The 18650-nt window shown below is 39.7% G+C and overlaps 2 protein-coding genes across 2 annotated transcripts in view; both read left to right on the top strand.

Annotated features, from left to right (window-relative positions):
• Positions 1-18650, top strand: part of LOC115178195 (zinc finger protein 658B-like) — a 1063446-nt gene that overhangs the window by 727507 nt on the left and 317289 nt on the right. The window lies entirely within an intron of this gene.
• LOC115178199 (zinc finger protein OZF-like) overlaps positions 9039-18650 on the top strand; it is a 92028-nt gene continuing 82416 nt past the window's right edge. Inside the window, exon 1 of the mRNA XM_029739293.1 lies at positions 9039-9258. Within this exon, the coding sequence (XP_029595153.1) occupies positions 9153-9258 (106 nt within the window). The 5' untranslated portion in view covers positions 9039-9152. The remainder of the gene's footprint in view (positions 9259-18650) is intronic.

Here is an 18650-nt window from a genome sequence, read left to right as displayed (position 1 = left end):
CACTCCAGTACTTAATGCAGCTGGTGGCCACACCAGATACTGACTGTTACTTTTGATTTTGAACCCCCCCCCCTTTGTTCAGGGACACATTATTCCATTTCTGTTAGTCACATGTCTGTGGAACTTGTTCAGTTTATGTATGTTGTTGAATCTTGTTATGTTCATACAAATATTTACACGTTAAGTTTGCTGAAAATAAACGCAGTTGACAGAGAGAGGACGTTTCTTTTTTTGCTGAGTTTAGATTGACGAGGGGGAAAAAACTATTTAATCAATTTTAGAATAATGCTGAAACGTAACAAAATTGGCAAAAGGTGAAGGGGTCTGAATACATAACGAATGTACTGTGTGTGTGTGTACTGAACCAAAATATAAACAACAATTTCAACGATTTACAGTTCATATAAGTCAGTCATTGTAAATAAATAAATTAGGCCCTAATCTATGGACTTCACATGACTGGGCAGGGGCGCAGCCATTGGTGGGCCCTGGAGGGCATACGCCCACCCATTGCGGAGCCAGGCCCAGCCAATCAGAATTAGTTTTTCCCCACAAAAGGGCTTCATTACAAAGAGAAATACAACTCGGGTGGCTGGTCTCAGACGATGTGGAGGTCCTGGGCTGGCGTCGTTATATGTGGTCTGTGGTTGTAAGGCCAGTTGGATGTACTGCCAAATTCTCTAAAACGACGTTGGAGGCGGCTTCTGGTAGAGAATTGAACATTCAATTATCTGGTAACAGCTCTAGTGGATATTCCTGCAGTCAGCATGCCAATTGCACACTCCCTCAAAACTTGAGACATCTGTGGCATTGTGTTGTGTGACAAAACTGCACATTTTAGAGTGGCCTTTTATTCTCCCCAGCACAAGGTACACCTATGTAATGATCATGCTGTTTATCAGCTTGATATGCCACACCTGTCAGGTGGATGAATTATCTTGGCAAAGGAGAAATGTTCACTAACAGGGATGTAAACAAATTTGTGTACAACATTTTTGAGAAATAAGCTTTTGTGCTTATGGAATAATTCTGTTTTTTTTTTTTTTTCTGCTCATGAAACATGGGACCAACACTTTACATGTTGTGTTTTATATTGTTTAGCAACATCTACCCCAAAATTATTTTTACTAAACAATCATGACATTTGGGATAGTCAAAATGTACAACATTTGTGAACGTCTAAATAAAATAAATAGTCACAACGGGCGTTGTCGTGGAAACTGAGAGAGACTTTGTAATTTCTTCAAACAATCATCTTTATTTAATATTGATAAATTATTGCAATAATGAAGCTGTTGATACCACACTCTTGAGTGTGTTTCCGAGAGCTTAACCTTGAATGAAAAATAGAGCTCTTATAATGCTTAGTCAGGGCAAAGAATAAATGTTCACTAACAGGGATGTAACAAATTCTGCAATCTTTTTTTTCAGCTCATGAAACATCCAACACTTTACATGTTGCGTTTATATTTTTGTTTATTGTAGTAACTATCAGTTTTAGGAACATCAACCCAAAATATTTCACCTTATTTTGTACTTTACCCAAAATATGACATCAGCAAAAGTCAAAATGTTGAAAACCTGTGAACGTCTAAATAAGAAATTGGTCCATTTAAACAGCATGTGTGGAACCCTTTCAACAACGGGGAGATGTTACTGATGTGCTTTGTGTCTTAGACGTAAACACTAGTTTTGGATTTCCACTTGAAATTACTTCTTTACTTATTTTATGTTTAAGGAAGTGTGTAGGTCGCATTCTGTATCATACAGCTATGAAAGTTATATATTTAGAACCACCTGCTGATAGGAATCCAGCGAAGTCTGTGTCTTCAGTGTCCTAGAACTGTTTAGTTTTTTGTGTTCTGACTTGTAAAACAGGATGAATAAGATAAGTCATGTAAACATATCAGTAATTACCAGGAAGCTCTACATTTGTTTTAAAATCTCACTAAGATTGTTAAAACTGGTCTCAGGTTATTGAGAGATCTGATTAGGATTTACCCTCGTAGCATGGTTGTTTTATCATGTGGAGGTTTCATTCGGGTCTCTATTTAAAAAAAACAACACTGTCTTTGGCAGGAGAAAGACCAGACTCAGAGGAACCAGAGCCAGGGACGTCCAAACCAGCAAGACGACACAAGTGCTCCCACTGTGGAAAGGGTTTTAACCGGTTATGGAACATGAAACAACATGAGAAAATACATACAAGGGAGAAGCCTTACCACTGCTACCAGTGTGGAAATAGTTTTACGATTTTAGGAAACCTGAAAGCTCATGAGAGAATACACACAGGGGAGAAGCCTTACCACTGCTCACAGTGTGGAAAGTGTTTCAACCAGACAGGGGAGCTGAAACAGCATGAGAGAATACACACAGGGGAGAAGCCTTACCACTGCTCCCAGTGTGGAAAGAGTTTTGCGATTTTAGGAAACCTGAACGCTCATGAGAGAATACACACAGGGGAGAAGCCTTACCACTGCTCCCAGTGTGGAAAGAGTTTCAACCAGACAAGGGACCTGAAACAGCACGAGAGAATACACACAGGGGAGAAGCCTTACCACTGCTCCCAGTGTGGAAAGAGTTTTGCGGTTTTAGGAACCCTGAAAGCTCATGAGAGAATACACACAGGGGAGAAGCCTTACCACTGCTCCCAGTGTGGAAAGAGTTTTACGGTTTTAGGAACCCTGAAAGCTCATGAGAGAATACACACAGGGGAGAAGCCTTACCACTGCTCCCAGTGTGGAAAGTGTTTTAAACATTTAGGGGAACTGAAAAAACATGAGCGAATACACACAGGGGAGAAGCCTTACCACTGCTCCCAGTGTGGAAAGAGTTTTACGGTTTTAGGAACCCTGAAAGCTCATGAGAGAATACACACAGGGGAGAAGCCTTACCACTGCTCCCAGTGTACAAAGTGTTTTAACCATTTAGGGGAACTGAAAAAACATGAGCGAATACACACAGGGGAGAAGCCTTACCACTCCTCCCAGTGTGGAAAGAGTTTTAACCAGGAAAGCCAACTGAACCATCACGAGAAAATACACAGAGGTGAGAAGCCTTACCACTCCTCCCAGGGTGCAAAGCTTTTGCCCATTTAGGAAGCCTGAAAGAACACATGAGACTGCACACAGAGGAGAAGGTTTACAAAAGCTCAGACTGTGGGAAAACATATTACTCATAAGTCACTTCAACATCATTAGAGAATCCACACAGGAGAGAGGAATTACTTCTCTTAGCGTATGTATTGATATTTCACATCTCGTTGACTTAAAATTCATCAGAGAGCATACACCGTGCTCCCGTTGTCTTATATTGTTGACTGATAATGTGTTTACCTGTTTTTACCATATGAAATTGCTTCTTCCAATTATTGATAAACATGTACCTGTTAAGAAACTGACTGTTAGAACTGTTAAGGCTCCATGGATTGATGAGGAATTTAAAAACTGTATGTTTGAAAGGGATGGGACAAAAGGAGTGGCTGATATGTCTGGCTGGCTTACGTACTGCAAATTGAGAAATGATGTCACCAAACTCAACAAAAATAATAAACTTTATTATGAATCCAAGATCAATGATATAAAGAATGATGGAAAAAAACTTGTAAAAAAACATAATGAAAGAAAAGCAGTGCAAGGATTGAATTTTGTAAAGTTAGTGTGGGAGATTATCGATCAATAATGACAAACCTCCTGGCATTGACAACAGATGGAAAGCTACTGAGGACAGTAGCTGACTCTATAGCCACTCCTATCTGTCATATTTTTAATCTGAGCGTAGAGGAAAGTCTTTGTCTTCAGGCCTGGAGGGAAGCCGAAGTAATTCCGCTACCCAGGAGTGGTAAAGCGGCCTTTACTGGTTCTAACAGCAGACCTATAAGCTTGCTGCCAGCTCTTAGCAAACTGCTGGAAAAAATGTGTTTGACCAAATACAATGCTATTTCTCTGTAAACAAATTAACAACAGACTTTCAGCATGCTTATAGAGAAGGGCACTCAATATGTACTGCACTGACACAAATGACTGATGATTGGTTGAGAGAAATTGATAATAAGAAGATTGTGGGAGCTGTACTGTTAGATTTCAGTGCAGCCTTTGATATTATTGACCATAACCTGTTGTTGAGAAAACGTATGTGCTATGGCTTTTCAACCTCTGCCATATCGTGGATTCAGAGATATCTATCTACTAGAACTCAGAGGATTTTTAATGGAAGCTTCTCTGTCAAACATGTAAAGTACCGCAGGGCAGCTCTCTAGGCCCACTACTCTTTTCTATTTTTACCAATGACCTGCCACTGGCATTAAACAAAGCATGTGTGTCCATGTATGCTGATGATTCAACCATATACGCATCAGCAACCACACCTAATGAAGTCACTGAAACCCTTAACAAAGAGTTGCAGTCTGTTTTGGAATGTGTGGCCAGTAATAAACTGTTCCTGAACATCTCTAAAACTAAGAGCATTGTATTTGGTACAAATTATTCCTTAAGTTATAGACCTCCGCTGAATCTGGTAATGAATTGTGTGGCTGTTGAACAAGTTGAGGAGACTAAATTACATTACCTTAGATTGTAAACTGTCATGGTCTAAACATATAGATTCAATGGTTGCAAAGATGGGGAGAGGTCTAGCCGCAATAAAGAGATGCTCTGCTTTTTTTGACACTACACTCCAAAAAGCAAGTTCTGCAGGCTCTAGTTTTGTCTAATCTTGATTATTGTCCAGTCGTGTGGTCCAGTGCTGCAAGGAAAGACCTAGTTAAGCTGCAGCTGGCCCAGAACAGAGCGGCATGTTTTGCTCTTAATTGTAATCAGAGGGCTTATATAAATACTATGCATGCCAGTCTCTCTTGGCTAAGAGTTGAGCAGAGACTGACTGCATCACTTATTTTTAAAAGAAACATGAATGTGTACAAAATCCCAAATTGTTTGCATAGTCTGTAAGGGAATTCTGCCCTATGTGCACACAAGAGACCAAAGGAAAACTTATTTGATCAGAGGTTAGTTTGTTTAATAAGGATTGCAACCCGGAGTATACACAAAAAAACAGATAAAGAAACGTCACGGCACAACCCCTCTCCCCTATTTGACCTAGGTAGTTTGTGTGTATGCATTGATATGTATGCTACGTGTACCTTTTACGAAATGTATGTAGTTCTGTCCTTGAGCTGTTCTTGTCTATTAAATGTTCTGTATTATGTGTCATGTTTTGTGTGGACCCCAGGAAGAGTAGCTGCTGCTTTTGCAACAGCTAATGGGGATCCTAATAAAATACCAAACTGTTATTCTCTCTGAGCTCAGAAATAAAGAATCTTGGTTTGACTTGGACTCCAGCAGATCCTTATTCTATAATATCCACCACAACTCTCCCACGGATTGCTGTTCCATCATTGTCTCAATGAAGACTTCCTCATTCCACTTTCCTGGGGGCATTTACAAGCTTCCCACTGGTTGAATAAACGTTGTTTCAACGTCAAATTAAAAAACATCTATAACATCGATGAACCTTCACTATCTTCATCCCTAAACTAGCAACAATAACTATTGTAATTCTCAATAATCTTCCTGGCCATATGAAAGCCTAGCTAAATACAATGTTGGTGCCAGTTTTCATGTCTTTGGTTATGCAAACATTTGTTTATTTGATTCTATTTCTCATTAAGATTAATGTTATTTTATTTCTATATGGGTCACGCCTTGCTTTGGTCATGTGTTCTCCTATGAGTCAATGATTTTAATTAGAATATAGCAATTATGCTCTCTCCTCAATCACTTACAGTGCCTTTGGAAAGTATTCAGACCCCTTGACTTTTTTCACATTTTGTTACGTTACAGCCTTATTCAAAAATTGATTAAATAAAACAATTTCCTCAGCAATCTACACATAATACCCCATAATGACAAAGCGGAAACAAGTTTTTTATAAATTTTTGCTCAGGTGCATCCTGTTTCCATTGATCATCCTTGAGATGTTTCTACAACTAGATTGGAGTCCACCTGTGGTAAATTCAATTGATTGGACATGATTTGGAAAGGCACAGACCTGTCTATATAAGGTCCCACAGTTGACAGTGCATGTTAGAGCAAAAACCTAGCCATGAGGTTGAAGGAATTGTCCGTAGAGCTCCGAGACAGGATTGTGTTGAGGCACAGATCTGGGGAAGGGTATCAAAACATTTCTGCAGCATTGAAGGCCCCCGATTTAGCCCCCTGCAGTAAAAGGTTGTTCATGGGGTAAAATTATCTGTTTAGGTCATTAGTAAAGGGCACATTGTTATAGACTACAATTATCTTTTATTTTTTTGTGGTCTATATCCTCTCAATCATTTATTCCTTCATAAACAGAAAACGTATGTGTACCTAAACACAACATGTCTGCAAGGGCCCCTCTAGGTTCACAACCTCTTGACCATTAAATCTGGATAGCTGACAACTATTTTTAAAAGGGTAAAAGTGATCTGTTTAGGTCGTCAGTAAAGGAAGCATAGTTAAAGAGTACAATGAACCTTTCAAAGAGGAAGGTGTGAGACCTATGGGGCTTTTTTGGGTGGGGGGGTTGACTGAGACATCCCTCAGACACTCTTTTATGTAGGGTAAAATGTATCTGTTTAGGCCGTTAGTAAAACATGTGTTGAAAGACACCTGGGGGTCCAGGTTGTTAATTATTTTGTGTACATATAGTTCCCCTGTGTGCAAAGGCCCCCCTAGATTCACAACTTCTTCACCCTTAACATTCCCAGCCAAGGGGAGAGACAGATGGAGAGAGATAGAGGGAGAGAAAGAGAGAGAGAAAGATATAATTCATTGAAAGTAAATTACATTTTCTTTCAAACCTTTTATTTTATTCAAAAACTTTAGTACAGACATTTAAACATACATATTACAATTATTAAAGTTTACTATGTAATATTAAATACTAAATTATGTCTCTAATGTTTTTTTTACTAAAGACCTTTATATAGATCATACACGTTATTATTACACGTAGCAACACCACATAACAACAACATGGTAGGGTCACAACATGGTAGCAACACGGTAGAAACACAACATGGTAGCAACAAAACATGGTAGAAACACATGGTAGAAACATAACATAACAACATGGTAGAAACACAACATGGTAGCAACACAACATAACAACAACATGGTAGTAACACAACATAACAACAACATGGCAGCAACACAACATAACAACAACATGGTAGGAACACAACATGACAACAACATGGTAGCAACACAACATAACAACAACAAGGTAGAATAACAAAATGGTAGTACACAACATAACAACAACATGGTAGGGTCACAACATGGTAGCAACACGGTAGAAACACAACATGGTAGCAACAAAACATGGTAGAAACACATGGTAGAAACATAACATAACAACATGGTAGAAACACAACATGGTAGCAACACAACATAACAACAACATGGTAGTAACACAACATAACAACAACATGGCAGCAACACAACATAACAACAACATGGTAGGATCACAACATGACAACAACATGGTAGCAACACAACATAACAACAACAAGGTAGAATAACAAAATGGTAGTACACAACATAACAACAACATGGTAGAACCACAACATGGTAGAAACACCACATAACAACAACAGGGTTGCAACACAACATAACAACACGGTAGCAACACAACATGGTAGCAACACAACATAACAACAACATGGTAGAAACACTACATGACAACATGGTAGCAACACAACATAACAACAACATGGTAGCATAACAAAATGGTCGCAACACAACATAACAACAACATGGTTGCAACACAACATAACAACAACACGGTAGCAACACAACTTGGTAGCAACATAACAACAACATGGCAGCAACACCACATAACAACAACATGGTAGCAACACAATATGGTAGAAACACAACATGGTAGCAACACAACATGGTAGAAACACAACATGGCAGCAACACAACATGGTTGCCACACCACGTAGCAACACAACATGGTAGAAACACAACATAACAACAACATGGTAGCAACACAACATGGTAGCAACACAATATAACAACAACATGGTAGTAACATGACAACAACATGGTAGCAACACAACAACATGGTAGAAACACTACATGACAACAACATGGTAGCAACACAACATGGCAGCAACACAACATCGTAGAAAAACCACATGACAACAACATGGCAGCAACACAACATGGCAGCAATACAACATGGCAGCAACACAACATGGTAGCAGCACAACATGGTACAAACATTATTGGGCACAGACAAGAGCACAAAGGCAAGAAGGTAGAGACAACAATACATCACACGAAGCAGCCACAACTGTCAGTAAGAGTGTCCATGATTGAGTCCTTGAATGAAGAGATGGAGATAACACTGTCCAGTTTGAGTGTTTTTTGCAGCTTGTTCCCGTCGCTAGCTGCAGAGAACTGAAAAAAGGAGCGACCCAGGGATGTGTGTGCTTTGGGGACCTTTAACAAAATGTGACTGGCAGAACGGGTGTTGCATGTGGAGGATGAGGGCTGCAGTAGATATCTTAGAAAGGGGGGAGTGAGGCCTAAGAGGGTTTTATAAATAAGCATTGAACCAGTGGGTCTTGCAACGGGTATACAGAGGAGTATAGAGTGCAGGGAGGAGCATTGGTGGCAAATCTGATGGCCGAATCGTAAAGAACATCTTGCCGCTCAATGTATCCTAGTATGACTATATCCAACCCTACTCCATGTGCTGCCACTATCATGTATCCTACTTGGCTGAAGCTTTGATCCAGTGGAAGAAGTATTGAGGAGCAGGGAGGTTAAAGGTCACTTCAGGATACAGCTGTTACTCTACACTATCCCTAGATAATCCAGTAATGAGAGAAAATGTAGAATATTTAGGGCTCTATAACATCTCTATCTAATCCGGGTTTTTTTCTTTTCTTTTACCTAATTCCATTTTCTCCGTTTAGTTTTTCCAGGTTTCTGATTTGTCCCTGTTTTTCTGGTTTTCTCTCTCTAAATCACACTGTTAATAGAAAAACAACACCATTGGATGTTCTAAGTCCACAACAATACTTAAACCACATCAGGAGACCACTTTTGAAGTCTGAGAAAAATCTAAGACATTTTCATTTTTGTAGCGCCTTACTGCTGGGTATGAAGAGGTTGTCTGTACTGCTGGTGGACTGTAGGAAAACAACGGGGCTGAGTGGAACTGTGAGAGGAGGAGAAGAGAAGAAAGGATCAGATTTGACTCATCAAAGTAAGTGTTGTAGTTTAGTTTGAACAAATACAATAGATCTGCCCACTGGTATCTGTTACCAGGACAACCAGCAGAGTTCTGTAAGTTGACATGAAGATAGACTGGTGGACATGGATGTTATGAATATCATAACACTGAAAAAGGATTCTGCCAATGAAAAGAGAGAAGCCAATAGACCATATAAAACCTTGAAAGTTAGCTTTAGAGAGACGTTTTCAGGATGATCTGATGCTAGGTGCATATTTTACAAAAACGTTCCCTAAAAACATTATGGATGTTACATTGTCTGTCCCAGTCAACCCCCTATCTTTACAAGACTCTAGAAGAGGCAGACAAAACTCCAGACACTTCAATGTGGTCTGTATTGCTTCATTAACGTCTGATCTACAGAACTTGTTAAACATGCAAATGTACAGTTCTAGTCGGAAGTTTACATACACCTTAGACAAATATATTTAAACTCCGTTTTTCACACTTCCTGACATTTAATCCTTGTAAGAATTCCTTGTCTTAGGTCAGTTAGGATCACCACTTTATTTTAAGAATGTGAAATGTCAGAATAATAGTAGATAGGATGATTTATTTCAGCTTTTATTTCTTTCATCACATTCCCAGTGGGTCAGAAGTTTACATACACTCAGTTAGTATTTGGTAGCATTACCTTTAAATTGTTTAACTTGGGTCAAATGTTTTTGGTAGCCTTCCACAAGCTTCCCACAATAAGTTGGGTGAATGTTGGCCCTTTCCTCCTGACAGAGCTGGTGTAACTGAGTCAGGTTTGTAGGCCTCCTTGCTCGCACACGCTTTTTCAGTTCTACCCACAAATTTTCTATAGGATTGAGGTCAGGGCTTTGTGACGGCCACTCCAATACCTTGACTTTGTTGTCCTTAAGCGATTTTGCCAAAACTTTGGAAGTTTGCTTGGGGTTAAAGCTTTGACTTCCTGACTGATGTCTTGAGATGTTGTGTCAATATATCAACATAATTTTCCTACCTCATGATGCCATCTATTTTGTGAAGTGCACCAGTCCCTCCTGCAGCAAAGTACCCCCACAACATGATGCTGCCACCCCGTGCTTCATGGTTGGGATGGTGTTCTTCAGCTTGCAAGCATCCTCCTTTTTCCTCCAAACATACTGATGGTCATTATGGCCAAACAGTTCTATTTTTGTTTCATCAGACCACAGGACATTTCTCCAAAAAGTACGATCTTTGTCCCCATGTGCAGTTGCAAACCGTAGTCTGGCTTTTTTATGCCGTTTTTGGAGCAATGGCTTCTTCCTTGCTGAGCGGCCTTTCAGGTTATGTCGATATAGGACTTCTGGACTTTCTGTGGATATAGATACTTTTGTACCTGTTTCCTCCAGCATCTTCACAAGGTCCTTTGCTGTTGATCTGGGATTGATTTGCACTTTTCGCACCAAATTACGTTCATCTCTAGGAGACAGAACGTGTCTCCTTCCTGAGCAGTGTGACGGCTGCGTGGTGCCATGGTGTTTATACTTGCGTACTATTGTTTGTACAGATAAATGTGGTACCTTCAGGCGTTTGGAAATTTCTCCCAAGGATGAACCAGACTTGTGGAGGTCTACAATTCTTTTCTGAGGTCTTGGCTGATTTCTTTTGATTTTCCCATGATGTCAAGCAAAGAGGCACATAGTTTGAAGGTAGGCCTTGAAATACATCCACAGGTACACCTCCAATTGACTCAAATTATGTCAATTAGCCTATCAGAAGCTTCTAAAGCCATGACATCATTTTCTGGAATTTTCCAAGCTGTTTAAAGGAACAGTCAACTTAGTGTATGTAAACTTCTGACCCACTGGAATTGTGATACAGTGAATTATAAGTGAAATAACCTGTCTGTAAACAATTGTTGGAAAAATGACTTGTGTCATGCACAAAGTAGATGTCCTAACCAACTATAGTTTGTTAACAAGAAATTTGTGGAGTGGTTGAAAAATGAGTTTTAATGACTCCAACCAAAGTGTCTGTAAACTTCCGACTTCAACTGTACACTATTCGAAATGCTAATCCTTTGCACATGAACGCTCACTCATTCAGGAATAATTGCAATCAATATATATTTACGCCCATGTGTCGTTGTGATCTGTTGGAATCCGGTCCGTCTGCTGGAGAGTTCATCCGAGTCTCTCTCTCTCTTTCTGTTTCCCTGAAGTTCAAATTCTTTCTTAGTTACCATTCAGAAATACTGTTTCGGCGGTTGTCGGTATTCGCATCCCAGGTTTACATCATTTCTAGCTGCAGACTAGTAATTATCTTATGCCCCCACAGACCCACTATTGCTCTTATTCTGTAGGGATCAATAGTCTCAGAGTTGAACCATTTCCAGCCATGTAGCCAATGCTCCACGTGGGATGGTTTTCTAGTTTTGGTACTCAAACCTGTGCCACCTCAGCTTACACGAGGTATGCGTTGTCTAAACTATTCGCAATCACAGCTCACGCTGTGGGTTTGCTCAGTCTGAAGAGGATTTATTTTAGGAGGGGCTTTTATTCGTAACAATAGGAAAGGCGGTTCCAGATCATGTCTGTGCTGGGGACAGGCCAATGACTTAGTTAAACTATAAAGGGAATACAATTCTCTCACATTAAAGGTTTAACATCACATTACATCATTTCACAAATAGTTTCATCTTTACACTGAACATAACTGTCCCTTAAGTGTCCACGGACCCTTCCCACACTCTCAAAGGTGGACATATAGTTTAATTTTCCCATTTTGGGGATTTAGGAGTTCGGCCACGTGAAATCCTTTGTTCACTCTGTGGTCTCTCTCTGCATGAAAAGGGGGAGAGAGTCTCCGCCAGGAATTTACGACCTGAGATAACAGAACCTGGGTGTAGGAGAGGGGGAAGCCACGATCTATACCCAGAAAGGGCCATGTCATGACAATATGGAGTATGTCAGTTTGAATAGAGTAGATCAGATTCCATGTGTTTAAATGGTCCTTTTTTAAACTCTGACTATGTGTGTGTTTATATGGGTGTCATTCCTCCAGCACTACAGATAATCAAGTGATATTTGGATGTGATGCATTTGTTCCATTGTTTGCATTTGCATTGTTGGCCCACTGATGATTTAATGACATGAAAATATTCAGACTCTGTAATGGAAAATGTTAGTTGTATGTGTGTCCACATAACTGAGTATGTGACTAACCTTGTGAAACTGACCTATTATAATCTCCTGTTCTTGGGAGTATCATCCTGTGTTGCAAACCAGCTGCACCTGTGTCCTTGTATGAATAAAGTCCCTCCCAGGAACAGGAAACTATAAAGATACGTGCTCATCACCCAATGCTTCAGGAATTCAGACTGTCTCCTCTGCGCTGTGTAACTCTGTTATTCTCTCTGAGCTCAGAAATAAAGAATCTTGGTTTGACTTGGACTCCAGTAGATCCTTATTTTATAATATCCACCACAACTCTCCCACGGATTGCTGTTTATCATTGTCTCAATGAAGAGTTCCTCGTTCCACTTTCCTGGGGGAATTTACAAGCCTCCCACTGATTGAATAATATCGTTGTTTCTATCATTTCAACAAAACAAATCAATGTGATGATGATGATAGATCAATGTTGAAAACTGACTGGATTTGTAAAAATCCATCAACATCAGGTATTTGTATTTATTTTTCACCCAACTGGCAACCTAAATCCAATGACAGGTGATATTTTGTATTGATTTCATGTTGAATTCACTTTAGTTGAGGACTCAAAGAAATGTAAATAGAAACTAGATGTTGAACTGATGTCTGTGCCCAGTGGGCTGGTTTGAATAAACGGCAGGTGTTGGATCAATATCCACCTTAGTACATAAGTTTCTGTGCAATTTGCCACAGATTTTCATGTGAATATTCAAACATCTGCATAAAACAATACATGCATTTTCCCACCAGAAATGTTTCTATCAAACATACTTATTGCGGATAAAAGGCTTTGCGTGACAAATAAATTACTTTTGCTGTTAAATTCCCGTTTTCCGAATGGAAAAATACAAGTTAAATGGGTTTCCATCGCATTTCCAACTGTACTGAATGTCTCTTGTCCCGTGCACTGTTGCCAACATCTCACAGATACAGTGCGGGTAGTCTACCTACATGATGAGATTATTATGGATAAGAGAGATATTATTTTATTTGTCCATTGGCAACCAAGCATCATTCATCATGTCACCAGAATAAGACCCTCAAAATGTATTGGAAAGGAGCATCAATCTCATCACCTCCACTTTCACCACCCTGTGAAGTTCCTAACTTATTTCATCTGTAGCCTAATAAACTGCATGGGTTCCCAAGTCGTAGTGGGAGGACCACACAACATATCATCGTGTCTCCAAGTTAACTAAGATTTGATGGTTATTATATTAACATATGCGGATAAAGGAGTTTCCATATCCATTTCTCGCTCATGCATTTTTACTGACACAAAAGGATCCCACCATGTCAAACGAACTAACATATAGTCTGTCGGCATTTCTAAAAGTGTTCAGACATATCCTGTTTCCATCAGCCTGGTCATTACTTTTGAAATGGTTGGATCAATATTCACCTTCATGATATGGATGAAGCCTGATTTGGAATGTCTGAGTCGTTCTATCTGATGTCATAATACACCCCTCTGATAATCAAGTGATATTTGGAATGTCTGAGTAGTTCTGATGTCATAATAACCCCTCTGATAATCAAGTGATATTTGGAATGTCTGAGTAGTTCTATCTGATGTCATAATACACCCCTCTGATAATCAAGTGATATTTGGAATGTCTGAGTAGTTCTATCTGATGTCATAATAACCTCTCTGATAATCAAGTGATATTTGGAATGTCTGAGTAGTTCTATCTGATGTCATAATACACCTCTCTGATAATCAAGTGATATTTGGAATGTCTGAGTAGTTCTATATGATGTCATAATACACCCCTCTGATAATCAAGTGATATTTGGAATGTCTGAGTAGTTCTATCTGATGTCATAATAACCCCTCTGATAATCAAGTGATATTTGGAATGTCTGAGTAGTTCTATCTGATGTCATAATACACCTCTCTGATAATCAAGTGATATTTGGAATGTCTGAGTGGTTCTATCTGATGTCATAATACACCCCTCTGATAGTGATCCATTTGCTCCATTGTTTCCATTTCAGTTGGTTTCCCACTCTGATGATTTATATCTGACAGAGGGGCTTTAAAGGAATAGTATGATGACATATTAGTGGGGCTTGAAATAAATAGGATTATTAATCATAAACTCCTGTAGCAACAATACACTGCAGATTTGAAGTCAAGAAGAGAATGGGCTGATGGGTGGTGGTGCTACTCTATAGGTAAGGCTGTCCAATATGAATGTTCAATGCACACAATAGGTTGATCAGTAGCCAGTTAGCTAGCTGCTACAGTTCAATATAAATGTTCAATACACACAATAGGTTGATCAGTAGCCAGTTAGCTAGCTACTACAGTCCAATATGAATGTTCAATACACACAATAGGTTGATCAGTAGCCAGTTAGCTAGCTGCTACAGTCCAATATGAATGTTCAATACAGACAATAGGTTGACTGGGGAGATGATTTCCCAATAAGAGTCCTGCAATAAGAGCTAACATGCTAATATTTGTGTAAACTATATATATTTGTGTTCTGTGGTTGTCACTGAGGTGGCTGATATCCCACTCCATAGTTAAGGCTGAACAATGACTATAGGAAGTCTACACCTCCTTGACATTTATTTCACATTTTGATCCATTTTGATCCCATGTTCAGCAATTTGTTTTGTTTTATATCATAATTGGATAAGTCCCCCCCCCCCCACCCCAAGTTAATACTTGGTGGAAGCCATTAAAGTTGTGAATCATTTTCATAAAGATTCTACCAACTTTGCGCAAAATACATCCATAGTTTCTGTCAAAATTGTTCATTGATGGACAGCGATATTTAAACCTGATTTTCTCTGTTTCTTTCAGCAGATTTAAGTCAGGACTGAGAACAGACCACCTAGGAACACGCAACAAGTCGTGGAAAGCCATTCTGGTATGTCTTTTGCATAAACATTTGTGTAATTGTCCCTCAGAAAAATAAAACCCTATCCAAGGGTTCGGTTTTCAGAAGACTTAAATGGGTTTTAAGTTTTTTCCTGGGCTTTGCTCCTTTCATATTTCTTTTGATCCTGACAAACTCTGAGTCCTTTCCGGTGACAAGCATACCCATAACATGATCCTGCCACCACAATACTTATTGTGTGGTTAATGTGTGGTCTATCTCCAGGTCATCAGACTGTTAAATAGTCTTCACTAGCCAGCCTCCGCCCAGTACCCTGTCCTGAACTTTAGTCACTGTTACTAGCCGTCTACCACCCAGTACTCCACACTGTATTCTAGTCCAGGCTCATCCTATATAACTACTGCTGTACATACCTTTTCTATTCTCATAAGGTCCATAACGTCTGTACACACCATCATATACATTGTAAACAAACTGTATATATTTATATTCCAGACTCTGACATTGCTCGTTCTACTATTTCTATATTTCTAAATCCTTAAAAGAAATTGTGGAGATTTGCGTGTATTGTTTTGTATTGTTAGATATTACTGTACTGTTTCGCTACACCCGCGATAACATCAGAGAAATATGTGTATGAGACCAATAACATTAAATTTGATTTGATCTGGTCAGAGGTTGTAACGGCCGTCGTCAGAAAGAGACCAAGGTGCAGCGGAGGATGTGTTCATCATTAGGAATTTTAATAAATGAAAGAACACTACAAACAAAACACGAGAAAAAAAAAACAGCCAAACAGTCCTGTCAGGATTAACTCTACACAGAAAACAATCACCCACAAACCCCAAAGGAAAAACAGTCTGCCTATGTATGACTCTCAATCAGCAACAACGATTTACGGCTGTTCCTGATTGAGAGCCACAGACGGCCAAATCAAAGAAACAAACCAACATAGAAAAATAAACATAGAATGCCCACCCATGTAACATCCTGGCCTAACCAAAATAGAGAACAAAACCCCCTCTCTATGGCCAGGGCGTTAGAGAGGTGTGCAGACAACAGACGGTGGTAGAGGTGTTTGTGGTGGAGAGGACTGTGGACTCAGTGGAGGACATCCCAGCCACTTGGCAGTGTTGACACTGCTACTTCCTATCTGACTGGTAATAGGACTTCACTGCTACTTCCTATCTGACCAGTAATACGACTTCACTGCTACTTCCTATCTGACTAGTAATAGGACTCACTGCTACTTCCTATCTGACTGGTAATATGACTTCACTGCTACTTCCTATCTGACTGGTAATATGACTTCACTGCTACTTCCTATCTGACTGGTAATAGGACTCACTGCTACTTCCTATCTGACTGGTAATAGAACTCACTGCTACTTCCTACCTGACTGGTAATAGAACTTCACTGCTACTTCCTATCTGACTAGTAATAGGACTCACTGCTACTTCCTATCTGACTGGTAATAGGACTCACTGCTACTTCCTACCTGACTGGTAATAGGACTTCACTGCTACTTCCTATCTGACTGGTAATAGGACTCACTGCTACTTCCTATCTGACTGGTAATAGGACTTCACTGCTACTTCCTATCTGACTGGTAATATGACTTCACTGCTACTTCCTATCTGACTGGTAATATGACTTCACTTCTACTTCCTATCTGACTGGTAATAGGACTTCACTGCTACTTCCTACCTGACCAGTAATATGACTTCACTGCTACTTCCTACCTGACCAGTAATATGACTTCACTGCCACTATCATGTATCCTACCATGACTATATTTATATATTTTTTTCTTTATTTAACTAGGCAAGTCAGTCAAGAACAAATTCTTATTTACAGTGACATCCTACCAAAAGGCAAAATGCCTCCTGCGGGGACGGGGCCTGGGATTAAAATAAATAAATACAATAAAAAGGACAAAACACACATTACAACAAGAGAGACCTAAGACAACATAACTAGGTGGCAAAACATGACAACACAGCATGGTAGCAATACAACATGGTTGCAACACTATAAAGGTAGCAGCACAAAAACATGATATAAACCCTATTGGGCACAACAGTCACAGCACAAAGATCAAGAAGGTAGAGACAGCTATATCCAACCCTACTCCATGTGTTACCACTATCATGTATCCTACCATGGCTATATCCAACCCAACTCCATGTGTTGCCACTATCATGTATCCTACCATGACTATATCAAACCCTACTCCATGTGTTGCCACTATCATGTATCCTACCATGGCTATATCCAACCCTACTCCATGTGTTACCACTATCATGTATCCTACCATGGCTATATCCAACCCTACTCCATGTGTTGCCACTATCATGTATCCTACCATGGCTATATCCAACCCTACTCCATGTGTTACCACTATCATTTATCCTACCATGGCTATATCCAACCCTACTCCATGTGTTGCCACTATCATGTATCCTACCATGGCTATATCCAACCCTACTCCATGTGTTGCCACTATCATGTATCCTACCATGGCTATATCCAACCCTACTCCATGTGTTGCCACTATCATGTATCCTACCATGGCAATATCCAACCCTACTCCATGTGTTGCCACTATCATGTATCCTACCATGGCTATATCCAACCCTACTCCATGTGTTTCCACTATCATGTATCCTACCATGGCTATATCCAACCCTACTCCATGTGTTGCCACTATCATGTATCCTACCATGGCTATATCCAACCCTACTCCATGTGTTGCCACTATCATGTATCCTACCATGGCTATATCCAACCCTACTCCATGTGTTTCCACTATCATGTATCCCACCATGGCTATATCCAACCCTACTCCATGTGTTGCCACTATCATGTATCCTACCATGACTATATCCAACCCTACTCCATGTGTTGCCACTATCATGTATCCCACCATGACTATATCCAACCCTACTCCATGTGTTGCCACTATCATGTATCCTACCATGGCTATATCCAACCCAACTCCATGTGTTTCCACTATCATGTATCCTACCATGGCTATATCCAATTCTACTCCATGTGTTACCACTATCATGTATCCTACCATGGCTATATCCAACCCTACTCCATGTGTTGCCACTATCATGTATCCTACTTGGCTGAAGCTTTGATCCAGTGGAATAAGTATTGAGGAGCAGGGAGGTTAAAGGTCACTTCAGGATACAGCTGTTACTCTAAACTATCCCTAAATAATACAGTAATGAGAGAAAATGTAAAGAATATTTAGGGCCCTATAACATCTCTATCTATATATAACATCTCTATCAAATCTTTTTGAATTTTTCTTACCTAATTCCGTTTATTTATTTATTTATTATTCTGTTTTCTACGTTTA

Source organism: Salmo trutta, chromosome 38 (genome assembly GCF_901001165.1).
Source record: "Salmo trutta chromosome 38, fSalTru1.1, whole genome shotgun sequence".
Taxonomy (NCBI): domain Eukaryota; kingdom Metazoa; phylum Chordata; class Actinopteri; order Salmoniformes; family Salmonidae; genus Salmo; species Salmo trutta.
This window is presented reverse-complemented; position numbering and strand designations above follow the sequence as displayed.